Consider the following 18,669-nt stretch of genomic DNA (forward strand, 5'->3'; position numbering starts at 1 on the left):
GGGGAATGTGTTGCTCTGAGGAGGAGATCCACTCCTATCTGTCCACTGCAGATGAGTAAATAGTATAGTGTATTAGTCTAATATCATAACATTAAATAAAAGTATAATGTTGTTCTTCTATCCTAGCGGTTTATGTCCACTTGCTGGCATGCCTTCCTCCACTTCTGCATAATGTTGCTGGTATAATATTCATTCTAGTGTACAGCAGTTTAAGAAACACAACCAACAATTTATACTTTTTGTAGGTTTTGTTGCTTCATTAAATCCATGTGCAAGAGAAATAATCTACAATTGTGGTTAGTCTCTAATTTGTTAATGCTAAGTACTGACTTCTCAGTCATCACAATCATGCATGCATTATAGTGACTTAAAAATCTTGGAGGTTAACCGTGGCATTTTTAAAAATGCCTTTATGAAACATCTAACATATTTTAAGGCAACTGATAAAGCTAAATAGCCAGCCAAACCCAAACCTTGCTACTTATCGTCTTACCGCTTCAGCTGCACTACCTTGATAGACTTGCATCTCTCTCAATCTTGTTTTTGTGTAATGGGCAGCTCAAACGGCCCACAGAAGCAACCGGCCAACTAGGATTGACTATATTTTGAACGATTAGGCTATCTATGTTTGTTGTAATCTTTACTCACATACCATGCTTGTAATGAATATTTCTGGTTCGCACACATATATTTTTAGGGCCAAATGCAAGTTAAAAACTGGCACTGAAGAGCACTTTTTGTAATTAAAGTAGAAATGGTAAATTAAGGCTTTTCTGTTATGTGTGTGTGCGCGCATGTGTACGTACATCGTGCCAACCCTGTATGGAAGTCAGTAACCCCACTGAGGCCACCCAAGTGAAAAAAAGTCTGGACATCTCACTGCATTCATGGTGCCCTGAGGATGGGTATCCTCTGGCACCACCAGTAGGTTTACCTTTGTGGTTTTCAGTGAAATGTTTCAACAACTATTGAATAGATTGCCATGAAATTTGCTACAGATATTTATATTTCCCTCTTTGGTAATGATGTGACTTTTTATCCTGCGCCATCATTCAAATTTCTGTTTGGTTTATGACCAAATACCTACTAAACTAATGAATAAATAACTAATTCTCATCAGCCTTAGCTGTACTTTGTGTTTACTACTAATTAGCAAATGTTAGTATGCTACCACACTAAACTAAGTTGGTGAACAAGGTAAATATTACCTACTAAACATCAGCATTATTAGTAGTCATTGTGAGCATATTAACACACTGATGTTAGTGTTTAGTTCAAAGCTCTGGACAGGTTCACAGAGCTGCTAGCATGGCCATACATTCTTAGTGATTTGTGAGAAACTGAAGATGAAGTTATTTGTTCTTTTACTGACAGGTGTGGTATTTATCAAATCAAATCAACTTCATTTAAGTTTGTTTGTTTTTGTCAGAAACTCCCAAATAACAGTTCTTTCAAAAATACCATGACAACTGAGTAAAACACACATCAACTTAATATGTTAAAATTTATCACATGAAAAAGGAAAACAAATGAACAAAGACAGTAACGTAACTAAATGCTGATTCAAGTGACACACACTGATTTTGGCACACCTTTAAACCATTTTATCCTTAAGTTGCATTCAGGAACGCTTGTACATCTGATGAACATTTTTCTTTGACAACAGAAAAAGACCCCACAAGAATTTATTTGGAAGGCAGTGACACAATGTGTGCTGTTTTATTACTGGATCTGTGACTTACTGTGCAACAGTATAGTGTCATATTAAATGCTTTACACATCCTTTTAAAAAAATGTGAATGAGAAGTATGGGATGCTCTAATCATTAGTTGTAAGCTTTGAAACTGTTTTAAAGCTTATAGAAGCAATAAGCCATCATTGCTGTACGCCAATCCATATTCAGTCAATTTACGCCATTATCAGTTTTTCTGCATGCATTTGGGTTTGTTCTATTGAGGACATCCATACACACACACACACACACACACTTACAGAAATACAACATTGGGTATTATGCATTCGCTCACACATACACAAATCTAGACATTTCACTGAAGGTGTTAGACAGGTTTCTGACATATGCTCCCAGGCATCAGTCTTTCAGACCCTCAGGGGTCGGTGTGATTGACGTTCTCCCAAACAAGCGGAACAAACAGAGTCACAAGACGCTTGGGAAAACTCCCACTTGCTCTTTCACAAACAAACACATCCGAGAATGTGAAGGACAACCGAAGGACAGGACGATGATGGCAGGGATCCCCGCCTCCTCTGTCTAATCAGAGCAGAAGGTCTGTGACTGAGGGCAGCAGCTCAGCTAACTCAGACTCGATGTTGGCTGTCTGAGTGACAGGGTTGCCACGGAGATCAAGGCGTTTCAGCTTGGGGCAGGAGGCCAACGGCTGGAGATCTGCCAATGTAGAGATTTCTGTGCATTTGGGTTAATGAAAAGGCCTTCCTGTGTGCCGGTAGAGTGTACATTGAGTAACATTAGTAGCAATGAATGGCATGAGACAGCACACATTCCTAACACTGGTGCAAAATTAATATTTTAATACTAATATTTTTCTAAATATAAAAACTAAATGTATCTTAAAAAGGTTTCTTATTGAAACTTTAATTCAAAAAACAAAAACTTGAATGTAGCCTAAGTGTCGTACTCTACAAGCCATATTAATTCCTCTATCAGGGGAAGTGAAGCGTGACGGAGTCTGCGGTGATGATGTGTTGTTAAATGTCTCTTCCCTTCTAAATGATGCTGTTTGCTCTGTGAAATTGCCGCGCTGATTTAATTTACTCAAATGCTAAACAAAGTTTCAGGTGAAGACTAATTATTCATGCAATGTGCTGAAGAGTCTTGTTACCGCTGCAATTTTCTTAACTCTGTAAACACCATCCTTGTGTGCAGTGCATCTTTTACATCACACACCGTCAGCTGCTCAGAATCTTTAGCGGGGTTGTTTTGCAGCATTGAGCCTCGCGCACTCAGAGCTGATTCACACATTTCTTGAGTCACAAGTACAATGTGAGGGAAGTCAACAGATATAATTGATCTCCGTGATGCTTCAGGATTAACACGCATCCAGAACAGGACATTCTCCAGCAAACCAAACTAACGAAAATGAATGACTTAAGGATACTGTTATTCCTCAAGAGGACTTCCTCCAGTTTAGGAAGGTGATACAGTCCTTCCAGGCTTTCTATGGAGTTGTTATCAGCCTCCAAGACCTGCGTGAAGAAGTAATTTTAATCAAACATTTTACGGAAAAAGAAGTAATCAATATATTTCCTACTTTACTACCAATTTCAGGAAACACAAAAGAAGAAAAGAAACACAAATCAATGCAGGACAGATAATTGGATTTAAATTGCAGCTTTATCACCTCCAGGCACTGCAACATAGCAAACTGAGGCGGCAGCCGCTGCAGCTGATTAGAGGACAGGTTGATGTGGGTAACCAATAACAGCTGGTCCAGGTGGCATAAAGTGGCCAGATTCTGATAGGAGAAAACAGGAGAAATTGCTTTTCAGAACTTCCCTATATGGCAGGAAAAAAATCTCATGATAAGCCAGTAGAATATAATTTTATAATTTTGAACCAACCTTGTCAGAAATACTGAAGACCCGCACTTCAGCATACTCCATTTTCAGGATGGTGTTTTCAATCATAAACTTGCTGCATAGGTCGCTGTAGTATGCAGAGCGCATGGAATCCACTTTCTGAGGGAGAAAATGAAAGCCTTCAGTCTATGTCCTTTTTCTAGTCGGTGCCATAAACTGTACATGGTTGGTACTCACTTTCAGTGTTTGGAAATGAGCAAGGGTCTCCTTTTCATATCCCAGAGGGTCTAGTGCCCTCATGAGGAGGATAATGGTCAATAAGCACCCTGCCAAGGCAAGTAGAGTGTTTCAGTGGCGACATGAAATCATCATCAAATCTCAATATTATAAATTTGGATGTGAAGTTTGGTTCTGTAAGAAACAAGAAGCCATGTGGGTGTAATACATTTAAGCGCTTACACTTATTGAGCGGCTCCAGCTCTTGTAGCTCGTTGCATGATTGTAGCTCTGACTGTAACACCGACGTCTTCTCTACTGAGAGCTCACTCCTACAGAGAAAGAACACGGTTGTTATTCTTTAACGAAACACAGCACAATGTGCTGCCGTTGTGCCAAGACGATACCTGAAAAGTTCCTGATCCGTGGCAGAGTCCCGGCACCAACTCTCAGTTCGGCCTTTGGAAATTAAAAGTTCAGTGTAATAAGCTTGTGGGAATATACACTTGTAATCCAGTCCCTGAAAATGGCATGTGAAGATGCACGATATGTATCACCTGTGTACAGAGCACAGTCTCTGTGAGTGTGTTTTTCAGTCCAGTGCACCGTCAGATTGTGTTCATTTGTGATGTCGCTTATCGTTCCAGGAGGGAGATCACAGATCTGAGTCAGTGTTAAGGTTAAAAACAAAAAAATAAGAAGAAGAAGAAAGGACAAAATGTGGATTGTTGATTCCACAAGTAAAAAGGAGTTTGATTCCATCATAAATTAGCCACCTGTGAAGAAAACCCACCCAGGCCCACGGCGTGAGTGTGCATAGTAAGTCCATGGCTCATTTCCATGCCAATACAGAAGACTGGTGGAGCTGGGCAGTATGACTAAAGATATCCTTGATTGAATAGCAAAACACTAATTTAGAGCAACTAGGCTTTAATAAAATAAATTTAGATTTGCACAGACCAGCAAAACATTCTATTAATGAGCACTAAGCAGTTTTCACTCCCCGTTTTAGACAAAACAGAATGAACACACTGAACGATAAGATAATCAGATCATGCCTGAGAGACAAGTAGCCTAACTGACTGAATACAGTTTGAAGCAGAGTGAAGGTTGCTGGGACGTTCTTGGTCTTAAGCACCACTTTTTGATGGTCTTGTCCCGGTCTCAACTGCATTTGTACTCGGTCTTGTCTCGGTCTCTGGATTTTATTTCAAGACCAGTCAAGACCATAACTTTGGGAATATCAATAAATTGCTTTTGCATTGTCCAATTTGTAAACATCCTAACTTTGATTGGAAGTATAACAAATTGCTTCAAATGCAACCAATAACCCTAATTAACGACTGTCCCCCCTCCCCTCCCCGCGATGGTAAACATGGAAAAGGAGTGTTTAATAAAGATGCTTATGTTGATTTCAACTCTTAGTGTTTGTATGTGGGTGTTTTAATGGGAATGTGTATCTTTCAGATCAATTTGAGAAGTACCTATGATCTCGTGCCACATTTTATTGCATGTCATGCAATGCAGGGAACTGGTCTTGGTCTCGACTGCTCTCAGCCCCTAAAAGTCTTGGTCTCGATAAACTCCGGTCTTGGTCTTGACTACAACACTCGTGTCCACATACAGTCGCTGAGTGACTGACCACAGTATCAAAGTGTCTGGCCACAGCTGCATCTGCTCTCGCCATGGAAAAACTAATATTTACTTGGAGCTATGAATATATGGCCACTCGCATGTCAACATGTAAAACTGTGCAAACTGTATCCACCGATGAATGCTGTGTGATATGGTTGAAAGCTCCGGAAAAGGTTAGTGAATAGACCATATGCTGGGATTAACTATTAACACCCACTATTCCATGTTAATCATGGAAATTATCTTTCGATTATGATTTTTTTTAAATGGCGTCTAGTGAATCCAGCTATCTTTTTGGAATACAACCATCCTTTTTCTTCTTACACAGGAAGCTCAGCCGGTAAAGTCAGATTCAGACTGTACTCCTTGGAGGGGTGGGGAATTCAACAACAACAGATTCCTCCTGAAATACACGTATGCCAGGTGTCTGTGCCCCGACAGGTTAGAGAAGCTTTTAAAAAAATGTTCTAAAAACGATGTCCCACTACACATCTGTGGTAACAATAAAATTACATTCCAGTACAGTGAATTCTCTCGCTCTTCATGCAAATACCACAAGGTCTTACTAGCATGTGATATGTGAGGAATGATGAGAACACAATGCTAAACTAGTATCCGGTTCAGTCAGCAGCACACAGTGACAGTCAACATTCATGTCCGAGGCATGACCTCAGGAAAAGGATACCCAGACAGGGCTGTGTTTAAAGCCCGGGTGGACGCTCCTCCACTCTACTCTCTGGGGCTGACCATCGAGCACCAGCAGCAGGCCGACAGACTGCGCCTAACAGAAGGGAGGTCACGGGATAACCACAACGTACCATATGGACATGAAATTACATGTTTTGTTGGACAATTTGGTACATGCAGTTCACTTTTTCACACTCAACTCCTCACACGTTCAGCACAGTCACAGTCAGTGAGCGACCTCACCTCTTAAACTATTTATAAAGTATTTACAGTACATTTTGAACATACATTAAATGTTAAAAACAAAAGTGTGTAAATTAGACTGCAACTTACTACATCTAAAAAAATATTTACATAAATAAAAATGCATAATTGATTAACTGGCCCATTTGAAAGACTTGTGCCAGGTGAGGACAAGGGGCAAGAGAGGAGATAAGGTAGACTTGATAATGACGTGATGTAGATGGCCAAATGCAGAAGAAAGGGTTGACAAGCACTGCTGTGTATCTGTATCTGTCCTATACATGCATGCATGTATTAGTGGTATATAGTTTACACACTTGTTTTATATTGCGTCACTCAAAGGATTTTAGTTCAGGAAAATAAAGCCTACTGAAGCATATTGCATCTGTCTACACAGTCTGAAGGAACAGATACGCTCAATACAGCTGTCTACGCAGAGGGCAAGATTGTGTAAACGCAAACCTGAACATATTTTTACGCTTCAAATCTATTTTCTTCCATTTTGCACACATAACTACAGTGTTTGTGTTGGGCTCTGAGCTCTGTCAAAACACAGGTGACCTACACTCATTACTGCACGTGAACACATCCTGTGTAGACAGACAAACGACTGAAGGACAAGCCCTGATGATGCAGTCAAGAAAAATCATTCTTTTGACTGTAATAATTAAAATTAAAATTTAAAATTTAAAAAGCTACTTCAAAGACAATAGTGATTTTCTTGTTGGGAGACATGCTACCAGTGTTCTGGTACAAGAGCTTAGACGTGTAGGAAGTGTTGGCTGTATTTTGGATGTGAGATTAACTATTTTGCTTTGCGTGTTGGTTAAGAGAACCGAGAGTTTTGGGAAAAAGTGAACTGTGAAAAGTGTGCAACAAACTGTTAGAAAAGGCTACGAATGAGAACGCTTTATTTCATGAAAATAAGTGAACACACTCACATTAACAGGTCTAGAGAAGGCGACGGCCACTCTCCCCTCATCCCGACTGACATACACACAGCTTATCATCTCTTCACGTTCCGCTGTTAAAAAGACAGAACACTTAGGTGTGTGCAACTCGTGTTTGATAAATTACTATTTTAATGTACAGAAAAGTGGGTGCGTACTTACATACATATTTGTACATGCAGACACATTAACAGATGGACATACCTCTGCCTAACAACCAGCGATAGTAGAACCAAGCACTCTGGTCGTTGGGGTCAGTAAAGAAAGCATTCTGTACAAGTTCATATTCTGTAAAAAAACAAATAATATTTACCTATAATAATATCATTTGATGGTAAATATGCTGCATAACACATCAGACATCGCTTTCAAACTAGTTACAGTCATTGTAAAGGCTCAGACTGCCCCCTGTCGGTCGCTGTTAGGTATTGCAGACTACACAACCTGGCCATTCATTTGCAGAGTTGTTGTTAAGTTTACCTTTGAGGAGCTGCTCCTCGCAAACGCGATGGGAGTGGGTTTGCGGAGAAGTTGGAGCGGAGGACTGGGGAGGCTCGCGGCACGGTGACGGGGGCTCAGGAGACTCCGGGTGGAGCAGCGGCAGTAGGGTGCTGCGGTAGTGCCAGCTGGAGTAGTTGGAGAAGTTGGAGCCAATAAGATGATCAGTGAACTCCAACTCTTGATCCACGGGCACGCCGGCCATCTTAACTACAATCCGGCGGTAATCCCAGCAGTGGACTGGTCGATATGGGAGAATATGGTTTGACATATTAGGTTGAGATAAAATGGCAAAAAAAAAGGTGAAATCATCAAGTCTCAACATGCTCCATTTTTCTTGCATTTCCCTTTTCCCAATACTCACAGTTGCGGTCGTCAAGGCTGAGGCAGCGATCACACAGGCCCAGCTCTCTGGCCCAATCCGGTCGAGGCAAGCGGACTGAGACCCAACCTCGGTGGTGCCAGCTGCCGTATGACTTTGGGTTCACCTTAAGGCAAGACTCCAGGAATGACAGCTCGGCCTCGTAAATCTTTTGCAATTCATCGTCTTCCCTGGAGCAGGTAACAAGAAACAAAAACAGAATTCTCCTGTCATATCTCACGTGATGGACAATTCAACAAAGCCTTATACTGGTTATCTACAGGTGACGAGATAAATGGTAATGATCTCACTTCACAGTCTCCAGGTGCATCAGGATCTCTCTTCTGTAGTTCCAGAGGGTTGCAAAGTCAGGATTGGACGAGAGGAGCTGCTGGGTCAGCTGGAGAGCCTCATCATCCCAAATACCCTCCTTCCTCTGTCACACAGGACAAAGTGAGGGGTGTGAGGCCAATACACAGAGCGACAGACAGACAGATACAGTACATAAGAGAGATGAGCACAAGAACAAAACAAAAAAATATATGAAACTGATAATAAGCACTGCTTAGTAGTCAGTAAAACCATTATATAAGCAGCAAGCATGATATTTAGTTTTAATAAGGTAGGCTATTTTAATTGTCATATGTTGCTTAAAACGTGCTATTTTATTTTGTAAAGTCTGTCTCTAAAAACATTCTGATTTCCCTATCCTGTCCATGGCACATAGCCCATGTGTTCCTATTGAACACAGGTCAAAGGTATATTCGTAGCTTCAAATAAAAAAAGGCTCTGTAATTTCCTGTAACAGTTGGACACTGTAGTTGCTCAAACAGGAAGAGAACACTGCATCTTTGGGGGACTGGATTAATGCCCCTTAAGTGCTGAGTAGTTACGGCAGCAGGGCGCTATATACGTGGATGTATGTGAATGAACTACAACGTGTGTTCAGTGTGATGAAGGAACATGTCAGTCCAATGGTGACATGCTAAGCTATATTAGGCTTCAGATACACATGTAGTACTTGTTAGCAGGATGAATTCATTGAGAGTTTTTGTTTTTTCCAAGAAGAATATAAAAGATCACCTGCCGGATCTTGTAAAATAGAGTACATGCTATATATGTTATAAATGTGCATTTCTAAAGGACCTTAGAAAAACAGGCATCTCGTGCAGCCACATATATCTTCAGTTTTTTCTCCCTCTCCTTTCTTTTCTCCTCCTCCTGCTGGGCTGTAGATTTAATCTTCACTCTGCCATGCTGTCAAAAGCAAGGGGTAGGTACAGTAAGTACACTTCACTCTGCTGGTAAAAGGTTATTTTAAATAATTGATAACTCCATATACAATATGCACACCATCAAAGCAGTGAAATGTGCCTACATTTCAAAAGATAAATTAGTATATGATAAATCTCTTACCATCCTTACTGTGTGTGAAGGAGACTTCCACAAAAAAATCTGTTTAGGGTAGAAAATGAGGAGCGATGTTCAGGGTTAGGCCTGAGTAACGTCAGCATGAGACAGAAAGCTGACACACTGGCACAAAAGTTATGACAAGTCAATCTTATAAGCTCGGCCGCCAGCTGATCATCTGTGCGTATATATTTAGCCCTCAGTAATGTTAAAACACTGCACTCAAACAGCCTCAAGTCTGAAGTTAGCTTGCTAATTAGCTCCGTTGTCACCAAACAACACTGAGCTGGGCTCACTAGCAGCTCATTCAAACAAACACAGAATAACCTGCGAGAGGAAATACACTTTCATCACAGATGAGCCCTGAACGCCGCATCGCTTATTCCATAAAACACCCACCTGTTTTTCTGCTTGGCTTATTTTATGTTTTTCAGTGTGCAGTTTGATTTGTCATGTCACTATCAGGATTTCTAACGACTACAATTTTCTACTTCCGTCTCGTGAAAGTGACGTCACAGACAGTGTTCTCCTGACCGCGGCGGTTTGTCGCTCTCTGGTGGAGACAACAATAAACGGCAGCGACAGAAAAACGAAGGTGACTATCGAGGCAGGGTTTGAAGGGACATGGGTAAAAAAAAAAAAATAATAAAGCCCAATGAAGACAGACATGAGACACATGAGAACACAAGTAAGACTGAAATTAAACTAACAAAAAAGTTGTTTAATGTAAATAACTTTTCTTAGTTCCAGTTTGTTAACTGTGATGATGATTGATGTAACGTAACCGTACGATTTTACTGACTTTTCGCTGTATGGAGAAATATGGAGATGTCCATCCATCCATCCATCGTCAACCGCTTATCCTGCGTACAGGGTCGCGGGGGGGCTGGAGCCAATCCCAGCTGACATCGGGCGCAGGGCGGGGTACACCCTGGACAGGTCGCCAGTCCATCGCAGGGCCACACATAGAGGAACAACCACTCACGCTCACACTCACACCTAAGGACAATTTAGGGTCACCAATCAACCTAGACTGCATGTCTTTGGATGATGGGAGGAAGCCGGAACACCCGGAGAGAACCCACGCAGACACGGGGAGAACATGCAAACTCCACACAGAAAGGCCGGGACAACCGGGGTTTGAACCCACGACCTTCTTTCTGTGAGGCAATTTGCCCAGTATGGAGATGTGCTACAAATATTTTAAACCCTTTACATAATAAAAAGAAAATGTGTGGTGGTTTCCCGTAGATTATTACAAATATTAGGTTTGGAAATGTTGGCTTTACTCATGTGTGCTCTTAGAGCTAGACCACAATTGGATTGTCATCCAGTCTTGGGCTGCAAAGTCAAATGGATCTAATTTGTTTATCGTTATTAGTTTGTCCAAATACTGTTTCTTGGCAGCGACATTCAATTTTCTTTTTCTTTTTATTTCTCGATAAGATTTTATCAACTAAACAACTTTTTCACCAAAAAAACCCCTTAACAAAAACCACCATAGTAACAGGAGGCTCACAGGTAAACACGTACCTTACAGTATGTATGTAAACTAAAATTGTCAAATACCCATGTCAGTATTGGCAGAAAAAACAGTATCAGCTTACTTTACTTACTTTAAACTCTTTAAAGTTTTACCATATTATCTACTTTTTAATGAAAGGAACAACTGTTCCCTGGTCTGATCTTAGAAGTGGATGATGTATATATTGATTTGAAAGAAGAAGATATCACTAACATGAACAGATGCTTTCAGTGGCACAACATAAATCTGTCTTCCATTTAATTGTTGGCTCAGCTGATGTCCTTAACTTTAGGACACACAGTACCCTCTTCTGATAGACATCAGATACAGGATACAGGGAATAGATGGTAAAAATGACATTAGAAAAACATACGTTTACAATCAAGACAAAACAGGAAGCTTCCTAGTTAACAGATTCAAGTTTAATACTTTTCAAACAAAAATCCTTTCAATAAAGAGCTGCCTAAAACATATATTTTTGTTAATTTCCAGTTTATGATTTATGAGAATGATAATTTATTCAAATTTCATTGCAAAATAAGGGTGTTTCATTCATAATAATAAAAATAGTATGTATTATTACTGTAACAGAAGTAGAAGAAGCAGGCCCCATCTAATAAAATCACATGACATACTCAACTAATATTTTATTTCTAAATAAATATTGTACTCAATCATTCTACTCCATACCTCCACTCGTTTTCTTAATTCAGTGGAAAAAGTACACTGACATTAAATTGCAAAGATTTAATCTTTCCTCTTCAAAATAGAGGAAAACTATTACATTATGTGCTGAATTTTGTCATTTCAGTGGGGACTCTCTGTAGCTTCCACATGAATACAAATCCAGTGAGACAGTTTTCAGATTGCCTTCCCTTCACCTTGAATTACTTTCTCTGGCAAATAAAATAAAACAGATTTGGACACCTTTGTACTTTTCCTCACCTTTTCTTGAACCATTGAAAATTCCCTGTGTGCAAGTTCTGCATTGCTAAAATGCGTTTTCTATTACATCAGCCTGTTGAAACTATTCATTCAGGAATGTCATCATCGTGTGGTAGTACAGGTCTGTGCCCTGACATCTCAGAGAATCTGAGGGTCAGCTGTAGGGATGAAACGGTATGAAAATTTCATATCAAGAGATGATTACCGGTTTTAACGGTAAACCATGGTAAAAGTTATTATTACCGTACTCATTTTAATTACCATGATAACCGGGTACGGTTCCCAGAAGCAGGCGCGCATGCGCAGAATGCAACGTGGGTTTGTTTGGGTCATTGACAACACGGCGGAAGACAAAAGTCACTCTGAAGTCTGGTCGTATTTTAGTTTTTATATATTTTATAGTGCTGAGGGAAACTTGATTGAAGAAAATGTCCTTATAGTGAACGCAGGGTGAGTTAACTTTTAGCTTTGGTTTGTCTCTCTGACTTGCTAACAGCGTGTAAACTGAAGCTCTCAGTGTTGCAGTTCTTGTAAAAACGCTACACGTTGCTGTTGCTGTGTGCGTCGTGTGTCGGCAGAGTCTATTCGTCCACTGCACATGATAACACGTTACGCAGTTTAGTCAACCAACCAGCATATCTAGAAACGCTACAGACTCCTCTGTATTTATGTTTTTGGGCTCATTACAGTTACTATCACTGTCTTCTAAAGACTTGTTGTCCATATAAAATGATTTTAATATATTTACAAAACGTATTTGCTGTTATTTAATTTTTTATGCAAACAAAATGGCAATTGTATTTGTAGTTTTCAATATAAAACTTATTGAAATGGTTTCAGTGTGTGTATCAGTACATTTTAATATTTTTTGTCACATTTTTACAATACCATGATAATACTGATAACCGTGATAATTTTGGTCACTATAATCATGATATGAAATTTTCATACCGTTTCATCCCTATAAGGAATGTAACTAGCGTCCTCTGCACTGAGAGACTACTTAAGCAAACTGGTGCTAATGTCAGTATGCTAACATGCGTACAATGACAACACTTACATGGTGATGTTTAGCAGGGATACTGTTGACCATGTTCACCATTTTAACTTAACTTAGCTTAGCATACGCTAATTTGATCTAAAAACAAACTACAGCTGGTGCTGATCGCTATTAGTTTTCAGGTATTTGGCCACAAACCAAAGTGTTGGACAAATTAAACTGACGATAGCGCTAGATAAAATGTTAGGTGAGGTTATAATACTATTTGAATGTCTGAACCAAAGTTGAGATATATCTAAATGCTAGCATGGCTAAAAAAACTTAAATAATATAATCAATATGGTGACACTGGAATGGGATAATTACTTAATAAACCTCTGACACTCCCAACACTCCATATTAGTATTTACTGCAGCGTTGTTGTATTGTACTTCTGTTGTATCCCCTGGTATCTATTCACTCCACGAGTAACATTTACTTGTGACTTATGACACTAATGCTAGATGACTGAACCATACCTCTGAGGAGCTTTCTTTTGACCGTGACTTGACTTTGCCTCAGTCTTGCTCCTTCTTCCACTCTTTGTCTTTTCTCTTAGATGGTCAGAAATATCTTCTCATCTGGGGCAAAACAGTCACAGCCATTTCTAGCCACAGTCCCACTGATTTTCTCCACTGCCATCCGTGGTGCCATCATGTGTATTCTTGTTATCAATGACATGATATCTGTTTCCATATTGTTCAGCTAGAGACTGCAAGGCCTCTCCCTCCCCTTTGACGTACTCCTCTATGGTGTGTGTGTGTGTGTTCCCAGCCAGTCTCCCCTGGTGAAAAGTACAATAGTGTGTCTCTGCCCTGCTTCTACAGGAAGCTCCATATGTGTTGTCACTGCATCTAAGTGTTTGGCATTGAAGGATGCATCTGCGTCTATCACGAGCAGGAAGATGTGAGGCCCAGGGGGGCACAGAAACATGCTGCGCATCTCTTCCTCTTTGATCACTTCAGGAGTGTCAAACACAGAGAAGCCTTTCCACCAACCTAATGTGCCAACAAGAGTTATTTCAGTTTTATCCACAAAACCCCTGCCGTTATTTTGCCATCACTTTGCTCTTTGACTCCAAAGATGGTGTTCCCTAATGAGGTTTTCATCTGGAGTTTAGAGATAGTTTTCGTCTCTTTTGTCAGATAAAATAAAGCTTGATTAGTTGAGGAGCTTACAGCAATTTAGAGTTTAGTAAATTAATTTGCTTACTACTTAGGAATCTGAGAAATCCACCCATACATTGACCATTTTAAAACAAATAGAATGCAATTAGGAACTAAAAAAGTCAATTTGGAGCAAATAGAAAATCCAAAACTTCAGTAACTGTATCTCTTTAGGCAAATTTATATTTTTTATTAAGTATATGCATCCATCCATCGTCAACCGCTTAGCTTATTAGGTTCGCAGGGTTTTTATTAAGTATAAATTTATTTATTTTAATGTACCTATTTATAGATTTTCTCTTATATTTACATGCATATATACATAGTGTGTATGTGTGTGTATATATATATATATATATATATATTATAAATCCCCCATGATTTTCTGTCATTGGTGGATAAACATATATGCTTGTAATGTTGTTTTTAATTCCTGTTTTTGCCACTCCTTTATCTATAAAATAATGAATTGCTTTATAATTTGATCTACTTTTTTATTTCTTTATTTGTCAAGTCTTCTATTAATCCAGCTTTTTTCAGTTTTTTTAATTAATGGGGCTGTATGTAGTTTTTCAATCAAATTACTCATTAATTTTACTTCCGTTTTGTAACTGGCCTCAAAACTCACTTAGAAATGAAGCACATGCCTGTTTTCTCTTTTGCTTGTATTAGCCACTGTTCTTACGGATGCAGCTCTACGCGCGCTCCTGAGCCTCTCTACGACTACAGCGTCAACACCACAGCTAACACATGCAGTCCACTAACACCATAAAACAACCGGCTCCCAGCACAACATAAACTCCACGTAAGGATAAAAATAACAATAAAGTTTTATGTGCTGAAGCCCATCAGACCAAACGAGATTCAGATGATATTGAGTAAAAACACAATGAACGAATGAATAATCTTTAAGAACTGACAGCATGCAGTCCAAAAGTTAGTGTTACACAGTCTTTGAGGTTCCTTTGAAAACGTTAGCTGTCTTAAGGTGCTCCTCCAACACATTGTCTAGCGAGGCAACAAGATCTACTGACAACACCAGGGTTGTCAAAGCATTCAGCCTCATTGTGACCGCGCAGGGCCAGCTCAAAGGCCCGCTGAATGGTCCTTGTTATCCCAGGAAGGTTAAAACGAAGGCAACTGGACCGAGAGGCTTCTTCCAGAACTAAAGAAGTCTCTCAGATGAGAGGCCAAACATCTTCGAGTATCTTGAAACTAGTCTGGTTTCCCTTGTGTAACCTTCCTTGGATAACTATATATACTATATATAATATCACCTGGATGACTAAGAACATTCACAGAAATCTTTTATCTCCACCACGGTGAGCTGCCTGCCCTCGACCCCTATATGTCTCACTTAAGGCTGAGCTGTTCTGGTAAAAACTTGACAGTCTTGGTCATTTTTTGGACGAAATGTGAACTAGAGAATGACCAAAATGTCATGTTTTCACCAACTTTGTGAAACAGCTTCCTTGTCTTAATAATTATGCGTTTTGTTATAATCTGTCTGGCGTAGAAACACCAGGTGTCTCTGCTGCTTTAGATGACTGATCGAAGAGGAATGCTGTGTTAAACTTGTGCTTGTGTTGTTCCTCAAGGGATTTTGTGGTTAAAGTTATTTTTATTTTTGCTTTTATTAATACCTTTCATTCGAGACAGAGTCAGAAGAAAAGGAGCGAGGGGAGACAAAACCAAACAAGTGGAACATTTTTAGAATGACCCTGAACCAAAACAAATCATTTTGAGGCAAAATGAAAAAAGACTACAAGCAGAAAAGATCAACGAAATCAGCTGAGAATGACTCATCACCTCCCGTTGTCATTTGCTGATTTCTGATAAGAAAGACTTGTGTCATGTAGTGCAACAAAATAACCAAATGCTTGGGTCTTAAGAGGTTCTTTTTTTGTGGCTTCTTTCTTTTTTAGGGTGATTCAGTTCTATGTTTAGAGGATGCACTTTGTGGTGGTATTATATTGGCCTAAATTATAATGAAAAGAGTTTATAACTGCGTCAACAACAATTAATAATGCTAAATTTCACAAAAGATTCACTTTTGCACGACATTTGTATTGGACTGTTTGGCGGGTGTTACTTTAAGGAAGGTGCTTGTGTTGATAAACCTGAATTAAATGTGTTCCTTTACCAGCAAAAACAAGAATCCGGTCAAACTGGTTTTATTTGGCATCGGTTTGAAGGTTAGATTCTGTTTTGTGTTGTTTTCCTGTAACCAAGACTGACAATTTTTTTTTGCCTTAATTGACTTATTACTGGTACCCGGAACCGGGGGCAGCCGGGCTGTGGGTGGATGTTCCGTTCTCAATCTACAGGCCTGTAAAGCATGGGTGTGCTTTTGGTGAAACATAAGCCAGGAACAGTAAATATTGCCAAAATATAGACATTTGCCTTGTATATTTTGAAAATATTGCATGATAACTTTTGTATTTTAGTTTATTTTCATCAGATTTACAGTTACAATTGCATTCTAGGTGTATTAGAAGATATTCAGTTGCATTATAAGCTTCCTTATGATGGTTTTGAAGGTTTATTGCATTAATATGTAGCTTGTTTTACCAGGCGAGGATGAAAATATCATATTTCCATGTAGTCTGTAATGGTAAAATAAATTTATATTCCTTAGTTTCTGACCTTTCAAAGCAGACCAGAATTATGCATCTTGATGCATGCAGATGGTTGAGTTATTCCTGATTCATTTTGGATATGTTATTGTAGGCTTTTTTCCTGGAAAAAGGTGCCTGTCCCCAACAGGTTAATATATTAGTAATGGCCAAGAGGAAAGAAATTATTTTTACACGTTGCTTTGCCAGAACAAGCGACTTCCAAACAGATCTGAATGTTGCATTGAGCAATAGATCAATACATAATCTAAATAATGTAATGAAGAATGCATTTAGAAAAATTTAAATTCAAATGTGTATAACATCTTCAACATTACCGCTTGATTAACAGAGTCTTCTCTTTTCATAGGCGAGTTACTATCACCAAATATTTTAAGAAAAGCGGCCTTCAGGTGTATTTTACAGACAAGATGCAGTGAGACAACAAAGCAAACTTCACTGGTTATTCTCTCATTGTATGAGAGGTGAGACCTTGTTTGAACATGTAAACAATTACAATTAGTAAACTAAAGTTAAACCTCTGTCTTATTTTTGTTGGGAAGTCTATTTTTGGACTATGTCTGAGTTTAGAGCCGAAAACATGCACAGTTGAAGAAACCATTGCAGCCGAGGTTATGCCATCACTACACACCATTCCTTAAGTTGTTAAAGAAAAATTGTGAGCCAGTTTCAGGTGTGATGAAGAAGTTTCAGAGACTGATGAAGGCTTACATAGCATGGTTTAATGAGACTCAGCCAGTGGAGCCAGTAGGTTCTTGTAAACATTCTTGTAAGATTCAACCTCTCAAGATTCCCAGAGAACACCGATCTGCTAGCCTGACGCCTGAGCTACTGCCATGACGCGCACATTCGTGTACACATGGGCGTACAGACACATATCAACTACACACAATTGCAGCCTTGGATCAGCAACACGGACAGCAGCAAAAGTGCCAAATGCAAATCTTACGGGGTGCTGCTCTTAATTGCATCCACGTTCCCTCACTTGCGTCTTAGTCCCGCCCACCGGGGATGCATGAAGAGATGCAAGGACACCAAGCCAGGAGAGAAAGAATGAGGAAAGATGTTTTAAGAGACATGAGATGTCCTTTCCTCTGACAGCTGATCCAGAAACGGATGTCGTTTTATGTGACGCTTCAGTCGGCTCTAACAGCTGTAGAGACTTTTGATAGAATTTGTGTCTGCACACATGTGCACAGTGTTGGTACTAATAAAGTCTCACAGTGCACAGCAGCATGATTCTCTCTGTAGCTGTTTAACAAACACCTGAAAATGAATAGGCTAATTATAGGCTACTGTATGTCCTGCTTAGAGGCACAGGATTGTTTCTACTGGCACAATGCTTATAATCTGCATTTATATTTATTATTATTGTTATTGAATAGGCCTAACCCAGAATATGATCATGGTGTCTTGGGATGTATTAGGCTAAATGTTTCAGGGAAATGAAATGGTGTAACTCAAATCAAACTTTTAGGCTTTCCGTTTATGTCCTCTTCTGATATCCTTTAACACTAGGCTACTGCATAGCCGACAGTTTATTTGCAAGTCACATGGCTGTTGTTCAGACCTGCAATGAACTCAGTCAAATACTGCCTAAGACTTTGGAATGACACACTTCAGTTTATTATTATCTGTTGTGATGCATCAGATCAGTCTGGACAGCTGCAGCGTCCAATCAATATAATGGCTACCCAATAACGGGTTGTGTCTGCCAGTAAAAGACTTCCGCGAAGGATGCACTGATGTATCCTCGCTCATAACTCCTCAGAGATCGCTCCTTGATCCTTGATCCTCAAT

General features: G+C 39.5%; 1 protein-coding gene across 1 annotated transcript; it reads right to left on the bottom strand.

The window, feature by feature from the left end:
* Positions 1 to 1,488: 1,488 nt before the first annotated feature.
* Positions 1,489 to 10,072, bottom strand: rabggta (Rab geranylgeranyltransferase subunit alpha). Its single transcript, XM_038716484.1, has 17 exons — positions 9,958 to 10,072; positions 9,565 to 9,603; positions 9,295 to 9,405; positions 8,460 to 8,584; positions 8,152 to 8,339; positions 7,770 to 8,027; positions 7,494 to 7,577; positions 7,281 to 7,363; positions 6,095 to 6,190; positions 4,332 to 4,437; positions 4,182 to 4,233; positions 4,018 to 4,106; positions 3,796 to 3,884; positions 3,601 to 3,717; positions 3,381 to 3,494; positions 3,138 to 3,225; positions 1,489 to 2,425 (listed from the first exon to the last, which is right to left on the bottom strand). The coding sequence occupies exons 2-17, from the start codon at positions 9,565 to 9,567 to the stop codon at positions 2,277 to 2,279; spliced, it is 1,752 nt and encodes a 583-aa protein (XP_038572412.1). The 5' UTR covers positions 9,568 to 9,603; positions 9,958 to 10,072; the 3' UTR covers positions 1,489 to 2,276.
* Between the last annotated feature and the right edge of the window lie 8,597 nt (positions 10,073 to 18,669).

This window comes from Micropterus salmoides, unplaced genomic scaffold (genome assembly GCF_014851395.1).
Source record: "Micropterus salmoides isolate LMB-PRFRI ecotype aquatic unplaced genomic scaffold, ASM1485139v1 Ms_hic_scaffold_13, whole genome shotgun sequence".
In the NCBI taxonomy this organism is placed as follows: Eukaryota; Metazoa; Chordata; class Actinopteri; order Centrarchiformes; family Centrarchidae; genus Micropterus; species Micropterus salmoides.